The sequence below is a fragment of the Zootoca vivipara genome, chromosome 4, assembly GCF_965207765.1.
Source record: "Zootoca vivipara chromosome 4, rZooViv2.hap1.1, whole genome shotgun sequence".
Taxonomy (NCBI): Eukaryota; Metazoa; Chordata; class Lepidosauria; order Squamata; family Lacertidae; genus Zootoca; species Zootoca vivipara.
In genome coordinates this window covers 43,786,351-43,801,474 of record NC_142587.1, presented here as the reverse complement: position 1 = coordinate 43,801,474, position 15,124 = coordinate 43,786,351, and the positions used below count along the sequence as shown (strand labels likewise).

Below are 15,124 nucleotides of genomic sequence, written 5' to 3'. Positions count from 1 at the left end.
AAAAAATGTGCTTATAAAGCAACTTCATTATTATCATGATGATAGCAGCTTAAGTTACCATATATCAAGGTTGCTCTTATGCTAAAGAGAAGGAAAAGAACAGGTGGCTGGGATTTGAGTTCAGTCTTACTTCTATTCTGGTTTTATATTTTGGTTAGTATGCAGGGATTAAACTATTGCATGCCAAGACCCCATGATCCTGCAGTTTCCAGGAAGAAAATAACCGGTCAAGACAACAGCATATAGTATTTGGAGTCACAACTTTTATTGGTTACAGATGTGAATGGTTTGGGTAGAGCCACATTATACCACTCCAGCCTGCCTGATGAGAGTGCATCTAAAAGTAAACCCAACGGGGTGGGGCGGGGGCTATGACCTACATCAAACAGGGGTAACCCCTAGGTGTCCCTCCCTGTTGAAGGAGTGCCTCCACTTGGGCATCAGACAGAAGTAATTTCTCCTGGATCCCTTCAATAGGGTATCCTTACCCAAGGAGGGGCAGGCAGAGACTACAACCTCCCCTCCAGCCAGGATGAAGGCCTATCCAATGCCTAACATCACAAAGTAGTGATGATTGCTATGAGAAAGGCAAAAACCAAATGGCCGGGGGGGGGCGGGGAAAATTCCTGCCCAGCCCCGAATTCAGCAGCCAACAATGTCCATATCGAGGTTATAGCATAAGCAAAAACCAATATAGAGGGAAGGAGATCTGGTGAAACAAGGTGGCTGAAGAGGACAGTTGAGGTAGGTGGCAATTTATCCCCCTGGGAGCAGTGGTGGAGGAACCTTCTCTGGCACCCCCGTGTGCGCACTCCGTACAGACTGCGCATGTGCACACTCCGAGCGAGCGGCATCCCGTACGGACTGCACATGTTCGCTTTTGTGTCTATTTTTGCAGCCATTCCTTTCTTATTAGCTTTGCTTGAACTGTTTTTTCTGAGCAAGATTTCTCAGTGAGGAAAGCTTATAGAAGTAGTGCAAGAAACATTTGTGCCAGAGACAGGCTAAAGAGCATGATGCTGTGCGTATTGGCAGAACAGTGCTGTGGCAGCCAGTAAGTGAGGTTTAAAACACAATAGTGGCTTCTTGATGCTTTTGTTTTTAAAAAATCTTTAAAAGTAAAGGGATCCCCGACCATTAGGTCCAGTCGTGACCGACTCTGGGGTTGCAGCACTCATCTCGCGTTATTGGCCAAGGGAACTGTCGTACAGCTTCCAGGTCATGTGGCCAGCATGACAAAGCCGCTTCTGGCAAACCAGAGCAGCACGCGGAAACACAGAATCATAGAATCATAGAGTTGGAAGAGACCACAAGGGCCATCCAGTCCAACCCCCTGCCAAGCAGGAAACACCATCAAAGCATTCCTGACACCATTTACCTTCCAGCTGTAGTGGTACCTATTTATCTACTTGCACTTTGATGTGCTTTCGAACTGCTAGGTTGGCAGGAGCTGGGTCCGAGCAACGGAAGCTCACCCCGTTGCGGGGATTCGAACCACCGATCTTCTGATCAGCAAGCCCTAGGCTCTGTGGTTTAATCCACAGCGCCACCTGCGTCCCTCTTACAAAACACTAAAAGAAGCAACATAAATACTATGGCGATTTTATTTTAATTAATAAGAATTAGAAGCAAAATTAGGTTCTGTTAAAACCCAAGAGAATGGGTTTCTCTCAATTTCCACTTGTTAATCAGATATATGTCTCCAAACAATACCTGGGGTTCATTTGCAAGAGAACTAACATGAAAAATGATACATAAGCATATGAGGGGAAATCACTCCTTCAGGTAGATTCAATCAAGAGTGAAATGATATTATGTGCTAACATTTCCCACAGTGGTACAGAGCTAATAGAGCATAGAATATATGGACACAGAAGAAGTCAAGAGAGACAGAGAGATGATATGTGTATTTCACACAACTTTAATGAAAAATCTAACTCCCTTTGTAAAGATAAGTGTTTTCCTCTGTGCAAATTGTTACATTTTGTAGATTATAATGGTATGTTTGTGCAACCTTAGAAATTAAAAATGCATACAAGTAAACAAGATGTGTACATGTTTCTCCTCAATACGTGCTACATTATTTGAGTAGCTTACAGTAAAGTGTATAAAAACCTTTATGGGCTGATGTTGAGAATACATTTTGGAATGTATTCCTTAAAGTGTAACCAGCAATGTTTGTAGGTGTGTTTGGTAAACTGTTAAGATCAAAGTATCACAACTATGTATAATGCTCATATTTTGATGATACTTTAACTTTTGTTAGGCTTTGACATCAAACACTCCCCCCCATGAATTTGTTTAAATTTATTAGTTCAAGCTCCCTATCCATGGACTGATTCACCCTTAATTGTTTTATTATCCATCAGACGTGTCATTTTTATCCTCTTATTTTCTTAATATCTTCTCTCAGCTAGCAGAATCTATCATGACATCTGATTTCCAACGGGTAAGCTGCTGTCAACCTGACCCCATTAGTTGACATTTTACCATATGCTCACAAATAGTGTGAACATTACCCTTTTCCTTTCTAGTCTCCTTCTGCTCTGTGTTTGTGTTTGACTAGATAGTGCTGAAGGTGACTTCTGAGATTAATCAGTCTGATGCTACTGACAATCACATATAATGCTTAAAGAGATAAGGTTCATCAGTATGTAAGGAGGGGTGGAATAAATAGATTCCTAGGAACCTTTTTAGAACTACATAATTATATAAAAGAGGCTCACTTTAATGGAGTACACTGGAGTAAGGAGAATCTGGCTTGCTAGAAAACATAGGTGTATTTCAATGATTTCTCCACAATATTTCCTATACTTAACATCAGCATCTTTAGGTGCTCCAGATTAAATATTTGCAAATACAGATAATTTGTGTAATTCCATAAATCCTGTTTCTGCAAATCCTTACCTATTTCCTCATATGGACTTTGTGGAATATTCTTTTTTTTTTTACAGGAAATATAAAATTTCTCCAATTATCTTCAACTAGGGATACATTCTAGTGGCATATTGTTGCCATCACAAAAATCACACAGTTTCTTACGTGTGTATCCACTCTCTGATCTTTTCAAGTCAGTTCGTTCTTCATTAGGCATTTAGGAAACAGTTTTCGGTTTGAGTCCTCCATCAAGTTGCTTTCCTTAAGCCTCATGCTTTTAAATTTGCACTGAAAAACCTCTCATTTGTTCTTCCTATTAAACTGCCACTGTAACAATTTTATTGGCATTTGGATAAGTTATCTTACTCTTATGGTGCATCTCCATTGCTTTTATACCCAGATAAATGTGTCCTGCATACATTGGGATTGCGATATCCTGTGTATTATCTCCCTCAGATCAAGGGGAGATGCCTTGCTCTGCATTCTGTTTTTCTTGTAAGTGATATTGATAGAGAAACAGAGAATGTTCTGTGTTCTGGAATTCCAGATATGCAGAGCCACTTCCTTGCTTTATTTCTGTTGCTAGGTAAAAACACTGTATCACGGAGGATGGGGCTACGAATGGCTACAAGTGGCTGTGTATTACCTCCAGTATTAGGAGTGGTATACCTCTGAATACCAGTCACTGTAGTACCTGAGTGGGAACATCATGCCGTGGAGATCATGTGCTGCATTCCAGCTTCCATAAGCATCTTATCCATTGTGAGAACAGGATGCTGAACTTTGGTTTGATCCAGCAGGGATCCTATGTTCATTCAAAATTGCTATAATAAGATTGGTACATCTGCTGACAGTTTTATCGTTGCTGTTTTTATGCTTTTTATACATTGTTTGTGTAGGATTTGAAGTCCATTTAAGAAGTATTTTTGTGGAACGGTGGACAATTTCTGAAATTAACCAACATCTGGAGGGCCGAAGTTTGGGGATGCCTGCTTTAAAACTATAATGCATGACTACTTAAAACATCTGGGCAAATAAAAATATATATTTTAACCTGCTGCACAATATGATCATAATGTCAGCACATTCCAGAGTAAGTGTGCCATCACAGAAAATGCCCTCTCTTTTGTAGCTATTATTTAATAAATAATAAAAATAATACCCTACCTCTAGGAAGGTACAATCTACAACCAACAAATGTTGAGGGAGCAGCATGGGCCATGCAGTCTGTAAGGCAGCTGGAAAAGGCACCTTCTTTTCCCTACCATTGCCATGTCTTCAATTCAAAAGCTCTGAACAAAGACACAGGGAGCTGCCATGCTATGTATCAAGGAACTGCACAGTTCTTTCTCTCTGCAGTCATCAATATCAAGATAGAAGATAGGTCATTTAACGGTCAGTCTGTTTAGTTTTCACTAAGTGTGTAACTTCTGGTTACATAAGGATCATTGTTCTGCAGCACATCTAGAAGTCCAGCAGCCAGCCAGTGTCCATGAGGTGATAACATGTGACATGGTGGCCTCTTGATTCTGCAGCCTGTCACATACATTTGCACAGAAGCAGAGGGCTTTTTCAATCTATCTGAGATAGAGGTAATATCATGATCTACTTACCATTGTAAAAGCACCCACAAGGTTCTTTCTGCTTAATAGAATCTCATCGTTCCACAGCATCAACCCCCATTTGAGTTCCAAAAATGAACTGTTCTTTGAAGTGACGCTTTGGATGCACATCCCCATCAAAACCACCTACAGGCAGCCTGGTTGTCATATTAGAATAATAAGTATGCTTCCTCACATGGCTTCCAAGTGCCCACTTTTTATTGGAAGACAGTAAACTTGGCTGCTTCGGAATTATGTAATATGAAAGATGATATTTCAAATAAATAGCTTATAGGGCCTGAAGATGCTGTTATGTGGATACAGCTGTAAATCAGTATTTTTTTCCTTGTAAGAATTAACTGAAGCTTGGAGAGGAAACGTGTTTCCTGTTACTATTTTTGTTTTACAGAGCCATATTCGTTTAGTACTGCTGCTGGATAACTAATTGCTCCATTTTTTCCAATTTTGTTAAAGGATATAGTTTCTATTTATAATGATTTCCTGGAGGGAGAATTGTATCTAATGAAATGGAACGTTGTGCTGACTAAAAAAAATGTTTCTTATGAAAAAGAAACTTAATGGCTTGAAATCAGTAAAATACTGTATTTTGTAATTAAATTCTGGAATAATTTGCATATGTAAATGAAATTTCTTTCCTCCCAAACACATTTTGCTCAGTGTAAAGAAAACAAAAACAATCTAGTTAACAATTTAACCATGCATTTTTTGTTATACAGGTGCAATGTAGTAGGTGTGATATATCTACATTTCCTTATATTGTTTAGATGTACTCTAAAGATTTAATTGTAGTCTTTACAAATGCATACATATAATGTGCCAGCTTTACATAATCAGCCAGCATCTCAGAATACTAATAACCTCTACTTCCTTGCTGAAAAATTCTGTACACTGATGCAACTTTAAACAATCTTCAATAAGTTATCATTCCAATGAGTTTTTTTTTTACATTGGAATGCAGTTTAGTACTTTCTTCAACAAATTAGATATTTGTTATGTAAGATAACATGAATGGACCACTATTAATAACTTATAAAGTAGAAGTGGGAGTCAGTAGGCTCATGAACTGCTGGAGTTCTCACTCTTGGTGGTGCCTAAGTGACTAAACTTTGTAAAGATGCAGATCTACAGGTCTGGCGGGGTATGGGATGACGGAAAAGAAGTCATCGCTTGTGCACTATATGCTGAAGACATCTGTGATGAGTAGCAAGTGGGGTGGAAGACAGTATTCATCAGTTTACTCTCAAAATAACAGAGATGTACCGTATTTTTCGCTCCATAAGACGCACCTGCCAAAAGACTCACCTAATTTTTAGAGGAGGAAAGGGAAAGCCCTGGGTTTTTTTTGGGATCAGCTCAAAGTTGTGCAGCTTCTTGCAGCATCTTTTGCAAATGGGAAAAAACGCATTTGGGGGAGGGATCAGCTCACAGTTGTGCAGCTTTTTTGTAAAGGGGGAAAGCTACTTTTTTGAGCATCAGCTCAAAGTTGTGCAGCTTCTTTTGCAAATGGGTCCAGTATTCCATATCTACAAGTCCAGTATTCCATATCTACAAGTCCAGTAATTTTTGGAATTATTCACATTCTTTTTTTCCTTAGCTGATTCACATTATTCACATTCAGTTGCTGACTTCAGCAATTTGTTCCATATCTCAGCCACACTTTTGTGTAAAGAATCTATAAAACTTAGGAACCTGAAAATTAGATTTCCCTTGAACAGTCACTAACCACAAATATGGAAAAAGTCTTAAAAGTCAGTGGCATTAGTTTTACAATTTTTTTTAAAAAAGTTTGCTGTTGGTTCATATCATTTCACCTGGCATTTGGAAAAACTAGCTTACTTGAATGCAAAGGTTATGAAAGTGACAGTGACCAGAACGAAAGAAGGAAGGAAAGAAAATATATTCCTTCAAAATGAATTTTAAAGATTGGGTGCAACTTCTACTCTAACAGTGTTTGAATACAGGTGGGTAGCCGTGTTGGTCTGCCGTAGTCAAAACAAAATAAAAAAGTTGTGACATTTGCTGTGAGGAAGACAAAACTCCCAGACAGGTCCAATATGTCCACAGGCAATTTTCTCCCAGGCCCCGAATACAGCAACCAAATAATCCCACAGCAAGGCCATACATGAGCCCGCTTACCTCCAGGCTGCCACAGCATACAGGGTATGTGGGATTATTACTTCCCGACTGCGCTGTCTGCTGGAAGTGCACCTGGCTTTTATGCCTGGCTGGCAGACCCCACAGAATTCTGGCCCTGCCAGATCCATCACCAGAGTATTACCCACCAGGCCCTAATTGGCCCGATCAAATTTTAAATTTTGGTGAGCAATCCCACCAGCCCCCCACAGCTGGCCAATGCCAAAGCTGACGTCAACTGTGGGCTGATTGCATCTACCCCCTCATTCCCCAGCAACTATGCTGGGCCACAATCGCCACCACTGTCTGAGTTACAGTATGCAGCCTTTTTGTTTAAATGCAAATTCAGTACACATTTTTACATGGATTTGAGTTTTGCTAGTGGTTGAATTGGTTTGCCACCAAAACTCACAGAAATGACTACTGTCGATGACACTGTTGTGGTCCATTAGTTCTAGGAAACTGGTTATGTATATGGGTATATAAACATGGTGTAACTATAAATATCTATTTGTGCTTTTATGCATATGCTTTGAATATAAACATGGTGTATATATAAATACATATGTATGCTTTTAGGCAACGCTACAAGACTTGGAACAAAGGCGCCCTCAGCTGGAAGAGTTAATAACAGCAGCACAGAATTTGAAAAATAAAACCAGCAATCAAGAGGCTCGAACAGTCATTACTGATCGAAGTAAGTAGCAAATTTTCTATGCCTATTATTTTACGTGTGTAAAAATACTAGGCTGTATCCAAAAAATTAAAGTGAGCTTAAGGCCATTCACACAACAGGGCTTTCCTGACCTCTCTTCTGTACTGCAGTACTCATTACCCCTGAAAACACACTTCTGGGAATTAGTGGACCCTCAGAAAAGGCCTAGGCTACAGTGAGAGGAGAAAATCAGACAAGCAAGCAGACATCCACTCACACCAGTCATTTTACCTAAATTTCAGCTAGGCCCCCATACCATGTATTTCCTTAAAGTCCTCTTATCCCAGGAAAGGATTTGTGGGGCAAAATCTGCCTAACTCTGGATGTTTATGTATCCTATGTGTCTATGACTCCCTGGACCCATGTTTCATAAAATATATTGTGATTATGCATTCTAGTATTACTGATTACTCTTCCACATGCCAAACTTTTCTTATCCTTGCCATAACTACATCAAGTTGTTAACCAGAAGGTTGGTGGTTTAAGCCCACCCAGGGATGGCTGTGGGCAGGATTCTGCATTGCAGGGAGTTTGACTAGATGACACTTGGGGTCCCTTCCAAATCTACAATTATATGGCTCTCTGGATAGGTAATCGGTGCTGGCTTCTGCTATCTGTATTAATATGACTGAACATGCTGCACCTGTAGTTTGAAGTCAACACAGCTTGATTCCAGACTACAGCTGCCAGCTGCTGAGAGATTAATAAGAATTCACTTCTTGTCATTCGATAGTACTGGAAGCTGCTTTGTTTCCTTTCCCCTTGGGCTGCTTTTCTGACCAAAATGACTCCCAACAGCTTTACTGTCCATGAAGTGAGGAGGTCCCCCCCCCTGTTTTTTTTTACAACACAAAAGTAGGTTTGTGGGTGGAGCATTTTGATGAACAAACTAACATAGGAGAAGTCATTGGCCTCCATTCAGTCATATACACAGCTCTACCTTGGCTGCATTTTCTTTCTTTTTTTAAGACTAGGAAACTTCTCACACATCTGTGAGTCTCTCAGCTAAGTTCTTAGTTCTATGCGTTGGTGCTATTACAGCACTGAAAATTATGCAACTTATTTAAAAGATCATATTGAACAGAAATTAAGTTACTCTATTTTGTTGATTTTCTTGTAGTTAATATACTATCATCAAAAAGTGTGTGTTTTCAAAAGAAGTTAATGGCTGCATTTTATTTAGAATTGAAAATCCATACTGCTATAACTTTCTGCCACTCAAATTTAATGAAATATTCTCCAAGTATAGTATATGATTGTTGGAGGCCTTAGCTGATGAAAGTTCTACTTGAGTTAGCTATTATTCTTTGCCATGCATTGATTTCAAATCAGCACTCACAAGAGTAATCAGTCTACTTGAGAAGCATAATGAAATCATATGATAACTATGTGAGTGTGACATTTTTAAAGGGAAAAGCTACTACATTTATCTAAATGATACTATAATTTAGATTTGTGGGTTATTTTTCTTAATATGTAGCAAAGGTTATCACTGGAACTATTTATTAAACATGGAAAAAAAATGCATAAATACACACTATTCGTCAGAACTGCATTCCCTATATGAGAGTGGTTGATCTCAGTCACAAAGTTCTAATGTACAAAATAAATCTTAGCAAACTGATATGATCTTCTACTCCTTTTGATAAGGTCTGTTAATAAGGTTGATAAGGTCTGTAAGACCATTGCACATATTTGCTAAAAGCATAACCTGTGTAATTTCTCTCTGTTCTGGTTTCCCATAAGACCCCTGCGTGTATATGAAATTGTGTCAAGTGGGGAGCACCTTCTAAACACCCCTTAAAACACCCTCTCTGTCACTCTCTCTCCAATTCATAACAAAAATAGTGTATCCAATCCACAACTAGAATTGAAGCTCTGAGACTGGCAGGAGGCTGGAGGACACACAGAAAACTAGCTGCAGTGCTACAGAACACACCAGCTGTTAGTTGAGGAGGCTGAGCAGCATAAACAAACTCCCGCTGCACCTCTGGTCTCTTTGTGGCTTTCTCTGCCTTTACTGATGTTCTCTTTGGGCTCTGGGGTGGGTCTCCTCATGAACCACAAGGATTCTCCAGCTCTCTCCCTCCATTTCTGGGTTTGAATTTAATTATTTCCCAGTGCTACCCTGTTTCTCATATTTTAAGACATACCCATAAAATAAGCCATAGCAGGATTTTTAAGCATTCAAGGAATATAAGCCATACCCCGAAAATAAGACATATTGATAGGCGCAGCAGCAATGCCAGCCGTGGCAGGAGGAGGAGGAAAGAAATAAGACACCCCCTGAAAACAAGCCATAGTGTTGTTGTTTTTAGGAAAAATAAATATAAGACGGTGTCTTGTTTTTGGAGAAACATGGTATGTACATACGCAGTTGCAGGCAAGTTAGTTACACATAAGCGGGTGGGGTGGGGGATCCTGTACTATGATTTTCTGCTGTTGATTTATTTGCATTTGTTAACCTTTCCAGTTTTTCATTGCCTTTAAAACTAGAGTAAAGGGACCCCTGACCATTGGGTCCAGTCGTGACCGACTCTGGGGTTGCAGCGCAAATACTAGAGTATTTGCTTTAAATGTATCCATTCTCTAAGACCAATTAATTTTTCCATTTTTCAATTCTGCAGACTCGCCTTTTGAGTCTTTGTGTTCTTTTGAGTGTTTGTTGCTTGTTAAATATGTATGAATTCTTATTTATGGAGTTCATTGGGTGGTATTCAACAAAGGTTTACTTTGATTTGACCCATTGAAATTAATGAACATGATTTAGTTGGGTCTGCTTCATTAGACCTGCTGTGAGTAAAATTTGAATACCACCCAGTGTTAGTGTATAGTTGGTTAATTATGTTTATGCTTTTGTGAACTAGCAGGTGATCGCTAGCTGGGCCACATCCCATACCTACTTTAATAACTTTTTACACAAAACTCTGTAGTTTTCATCCAAATAGACCTAGCGATATATTACTAGTGGCTGCTAAAAGAGCTTTGGCTCAAGTACACTGCAAAACATTTTAGGCTGTGTCTCAATCCAGACCAATATAGTAATAAAAATACTTTTATTGAAAAACTTGCTGTCTGACAGCTTTATAGCAAAATTTTCAACCTATCATTCACTTACACAAAAGGATATATGAAACCACCACTGTGAATTACAGCACTGCTGTTGATCATGGTATCTTAATGAAATAAGCATCACCACTGTCACAGTGCTATCCATATCTCTTTCTCACAGGTTTTGACAATTGAACACCAGAAAATATTTAAATGCAAGCATATATAACCTAAGAAACAAAGGAAACTTGGACTTTAGCTTAGAAGTAGTAATTCTGATAAATCTCCACTTCGTGTTGGATGAGAGAGAGAGAGAGAGAGAGAGAGAGAGAGAGAGAGAGAGAGAGAGAGAGAGACTATATATGTATATACTGGAAAGACTATACAGACTTTCAAATAAATGTGTTACCCCATTCACTGTAAATAATTACAATTATTCAAGTTCAGTTGTGCTTCATAGGAAATATTGTCATTCTGATTTGATAGCTCTAATTGATTACATACATAATGCTTTACACTAAAAAGCCTCAAAGCAATTTATGATATGTATATAATGCAATAAAACATTAAAACTAAAGTCATATTAAAATAGGACATGATATTATTTAAAATGCACACTAAAGCTAGATTGAGTAATTAATAACAGTATCATTCAAGCTGCACGTAAGTCCAGTTAACTAAAAGCATTTCTAACTAGCACTGAAATGTAAGTAAAGTTGGTGCTAGACCTGGGACATTCCAAAGATGTTGGGGTATTATGGAAAAGGACTATTCTCTGCTCACCACTCTCTGTACCTCTGGGCAGGTTCGCATGGGAAGAGGGTGATCCTTTAGGAATTGGGTTCCTGACCCATATAAGGCTTTAAATGTCAAACCAGCAATAAGCCTGGAAACTAATGGGAGGCCAATGCAGACAAGTCAGAACTGGTGTTGTATGCTCACATCTTGGCTGCTGCATTCTGTAACTGACTGGAGCTTTTGAACCATCTTCAAAGGCAGCCCCACAACTTACAGTAATCCAGGCTAGAGGTTATCAGAGCTGCTTATGCAAGATCTTACATGACCAACAATAACCTACCACTGATCAGCCAAGCAGGAGGAAGAAGCAGTGGGAGTACAGACCCCTTTTAACAAATCTCAGCTGTTACCAGGTCAGTTACACGGCACAGGGAGAGGGAAAATGTACAACTTCTCTCCCCTTGATACACGCACACAGGTGCTGGACCATGGAGTCCGTCATCATGAGTATGTACACCAGGGGACGGAAGTTTATCCAGCTAAAGAAGAGTTACCCAATAGGGAAATGAGTATGTGAAGTATCTCTGATCGTATACAAAATCCAGCCAGTGAATGCACATTTCCCAAGGCTTGTTGGAAATTGTGCATAATGGCTGGAGAATATACAAATTCAGCTGAGATATGCACATTCACTTACATCTGGGATTAGGGAAAATTGCTTTCCAAATCAGAGGGTTATCCTAGCATCTCTTTCTATTGGAGAAATTAAATAGTGTCAGCACAATGAGCATGATAAATTCTAAAGTCACTGCTTTATGATAAACTCTATTGTCACATTGTTACTGATAATGTAGCCACTGTCACAGATATGTTATCTCAAACAGTACTTTATCTCATTCCAGCCTTCTTCCCATTAAGTGATGATCTGCGTTAAGAAATGCATCACAATTATGTGTGATTAAACTTCATAATAGCCATAGTTTATCAAGCAGTAAAAATTATGTAACTGTAAATATGAAATTGCTCTCATGGTACCAATATGAACACAGACATATACGGTATACAGTGGTACCTCGCAAGACGAATGCCCTGCAAGACAAATTTTTCGCAAGACGAATGCGTCTTGCAAAAAAATTGTCTTGTGAATCGTGGTTTCCCATAGGAATGCATTAAAATTTAATTAATGCATTCCTATGGGCAAAAAAAGAAATTTCAATGCATTCCTATGGGAAACCGCAATTTGCAAGACGAATTTTTCGCAAAACGAATTGACTCACGGAATGAATTAAATTCGTTTTACGAGGCATCACTGTATTAATGCCGTGATCCAGAGTTTCCAAACTTTTCATGTTGGTTTTGTGACACAGTAATTAAGTTTTACTAGCAAACCGAAGGTTAAACTAACATTTTTCCGACCCCAGGAGAAGCGCGGGTAGCGTTCACGCGACACACCTACACACTGCAGCCGAAACACTAACGTGTTGTGACCCACAGTTTGGAAAGCTCTGTTGTAATCAATGAACTGAGTCAGGCTATGCTGCACTTTGTTATTGGAGGTGTATTAAGAAAATTCTCACTTACTGCATTACTTTTGAATCTGCTGTTCCTGCCCGACCCAATACAGGATCATTAATTTCCCTTCTTTGGGGTAACCTTAGTGTCCAAAACTAAAATTATTTTGTTTTATTCTAGACATTGTTGTATTCTAGACTGGAGCCCATCCAATAAGGACTAGCCAAGCACACCAAGAGTCAAGAATGGGATGTATGTAGTCAGGACAAGGACCAACTCACTTTGAGGTTTGTTAGAAGGGTGGGCTAGATTTAAAAGCTGAGAGTTTAGACTATCACTCCAGCAATAGTAAGAAACTAATGGTGAGCTTCAACTTCTTTTTTAAAAGAAAGGAAAATTTCTGTAAACTGTTTTAGGACAACCACTTCATGTCAAAACATTTAATAATACAGTTGTACCTTGGATCTCAAATGCCTTGTGACTCGAACGTTTTGGTTCACGAACACTGCAAACTCAGAAGTGAGTGTTCCGGTTTGCAAACGTTCTTTGGAACCCGAATGTCCGATGTGGCTTCTGCAGCTTCCGATTGAGTGCAGGAAGCTTCCTGTACCCAATCGGAAGCCGCACTTTGGTTGTCGAATGTTTTTGGAAGTTGAACAGACCTCCAGAACGGATTCCATTCGACAACCAAGGTACAACTGTAAAAACAAAATATGTAGTTATATGTTTTACCTTTTTATTCACAAATCCAGGGGTCATTCTCATTTTACATTATTGTGGTGCCCATTTTAAAGATGATGGTTGAAAGCAATTTAAGTGACTAATCAGGAATCAGAATTGATGGGCCCTAATCCATACTGAACACACTATCTGTTGTAAAACATTTACTTTTCATATAAAAGTTGCATGTTAAAGTTAGCAGAAGCTAATCTCAATGTTATGACAAGTGAGGAAATATTTCAGCTCTGCAGTCAGTCCTTTAAAGGGCAAAGTTTATTCTAGTTTGCCAAAGAGATTTGTCTTGTGATGTAAATATTTCCATGTTGTGAGTGATAAACAGTACCAGGTGTCATCTCTGACATGTTCTCCATCACTTTGCTCTCATAGGTGCATTCTAAACATTCTAAACTGCGTTTTTTTAATGTGAATTGTTGTACATTAAAAATTGCTTATTAAATCTTAAATGATAAAACCATTAATTTCCTAAAGATCAGATTTTGCAAAGGCAGGCACATCTTAACAGTGCCTGATCCTGTAAATTTGTATGCCATCAAAGGATGGCATACGAATGATGACTTTTGAGAGAGTATTTTGAGAGATGTTTTAAATGGTTTTATAACTCTCTCTCTCTCTCTCTCTCTCTCTCTCTCTCTCTCTCTCTCTCTCTCTGCGTGCCGTGCGTGCGTGCATGCGTGATTTATTTAGCAAAAGAAATGTATGTGAGGCTTTTCTAACTTTCCAAAGTGACATAAAAGATAATTCATTTTTCTGTCCTCTCTGCTGAAAGACTATCATCCGAGATTGTTCACCTAAAAAGGGATAGCCAACATGCTGCTTTGCAGATGTTTGAGTCTACAACTACCATAAGTCCCAGCCAGCATCAGCAATGGTCATGGCTAATGAGAGTTCTTTTTCACAACATCTGGATAGCGCCCCATTGCTTGCTTACTATAATGACTCTCATAGCAGAATTCTAAGAACATGAACAATATTTAAGATTATGCAGTTTTTATTATATTTTGCACATCATCTTGGAAAGCAATTAATAAACAACTATATACACAGAAAATATTCTATGTGCATCTCTCTAGTCTTCACAGGTTACCTGTGAAAAACCCAGTTTGAGGGTTAGCTGTGGAATCTTGTATTACTAATCTAGGAAAGCAAGAGGAAATATATGGCCTTTGTATGTTTTCAGATAACACTTAAGGGCTGCTTCAAATGTCATAAAATGCCCTTATTTTTATTCATTTGATATGTTGTGAGACAGTTTGTGTACACTTGTCTGGGGAAACGGCATAGAAATAAGCAGACAATGATGATGACAATGAAACATGATAGTCTACAGAACCTGGATGCCATTTTTTAGTCTTCATGTTTTATGCATGGGAATTTTGCCATATTTGAAGTAGTCATAAGATTTTCACCTTAGTAAGATCCAAGAGACAAGGAAAACCTTTATAAGTTTTTCTGAAAGTACCAGAACAAGAGAAAAAGATGAGGAAGACAGTAGCTGGAATACATTATTCATTCTTATTAGCAGATATGCTGCTAGAACTATCAGGAAATACAGTGTAAATACGGATGTGTGGCAGTCAGCAATGGAGGTTGTAGCATTCAAAAATCCAAAATTGTTGGCTTTATGCTTCATTAGGTAGGTAATGTATTTCACACATTTCTAGCTTTAAACTTCAAAGCTGACCATAATATTTTTTGCATCAGTAAGTATAAAAGTGTTTTAAGTGCCTCAGTAGAG

General features: G+C 38.8%; 1 protein-coding gene across 15 annotated transcripts in view; it reads left to right on the top strand.

Annotated features, from left to right (window-relative positions):
* The window catches only part of DMD (dystrophin), a 1,006,777-nt gene that overhangs the window by 718,065 nt on the left and 273,588 nt on the right, over positions 1-15,124 (top strand). For all 15 annotated transcript variants that reach the window (XM_035114386.3, XM_035114388.3, XM_035114384.3 and 12 more), the window contains one exon: positions 7,212-7,329. In XM_035114386.3, coding sequence (XP_034970277.3) covers positions 7,212-7,329 — 118 coding nt within the window. The remainder of the gene's footprint in view (positions 1-7,211; positions 7,330-15,124) is intronic.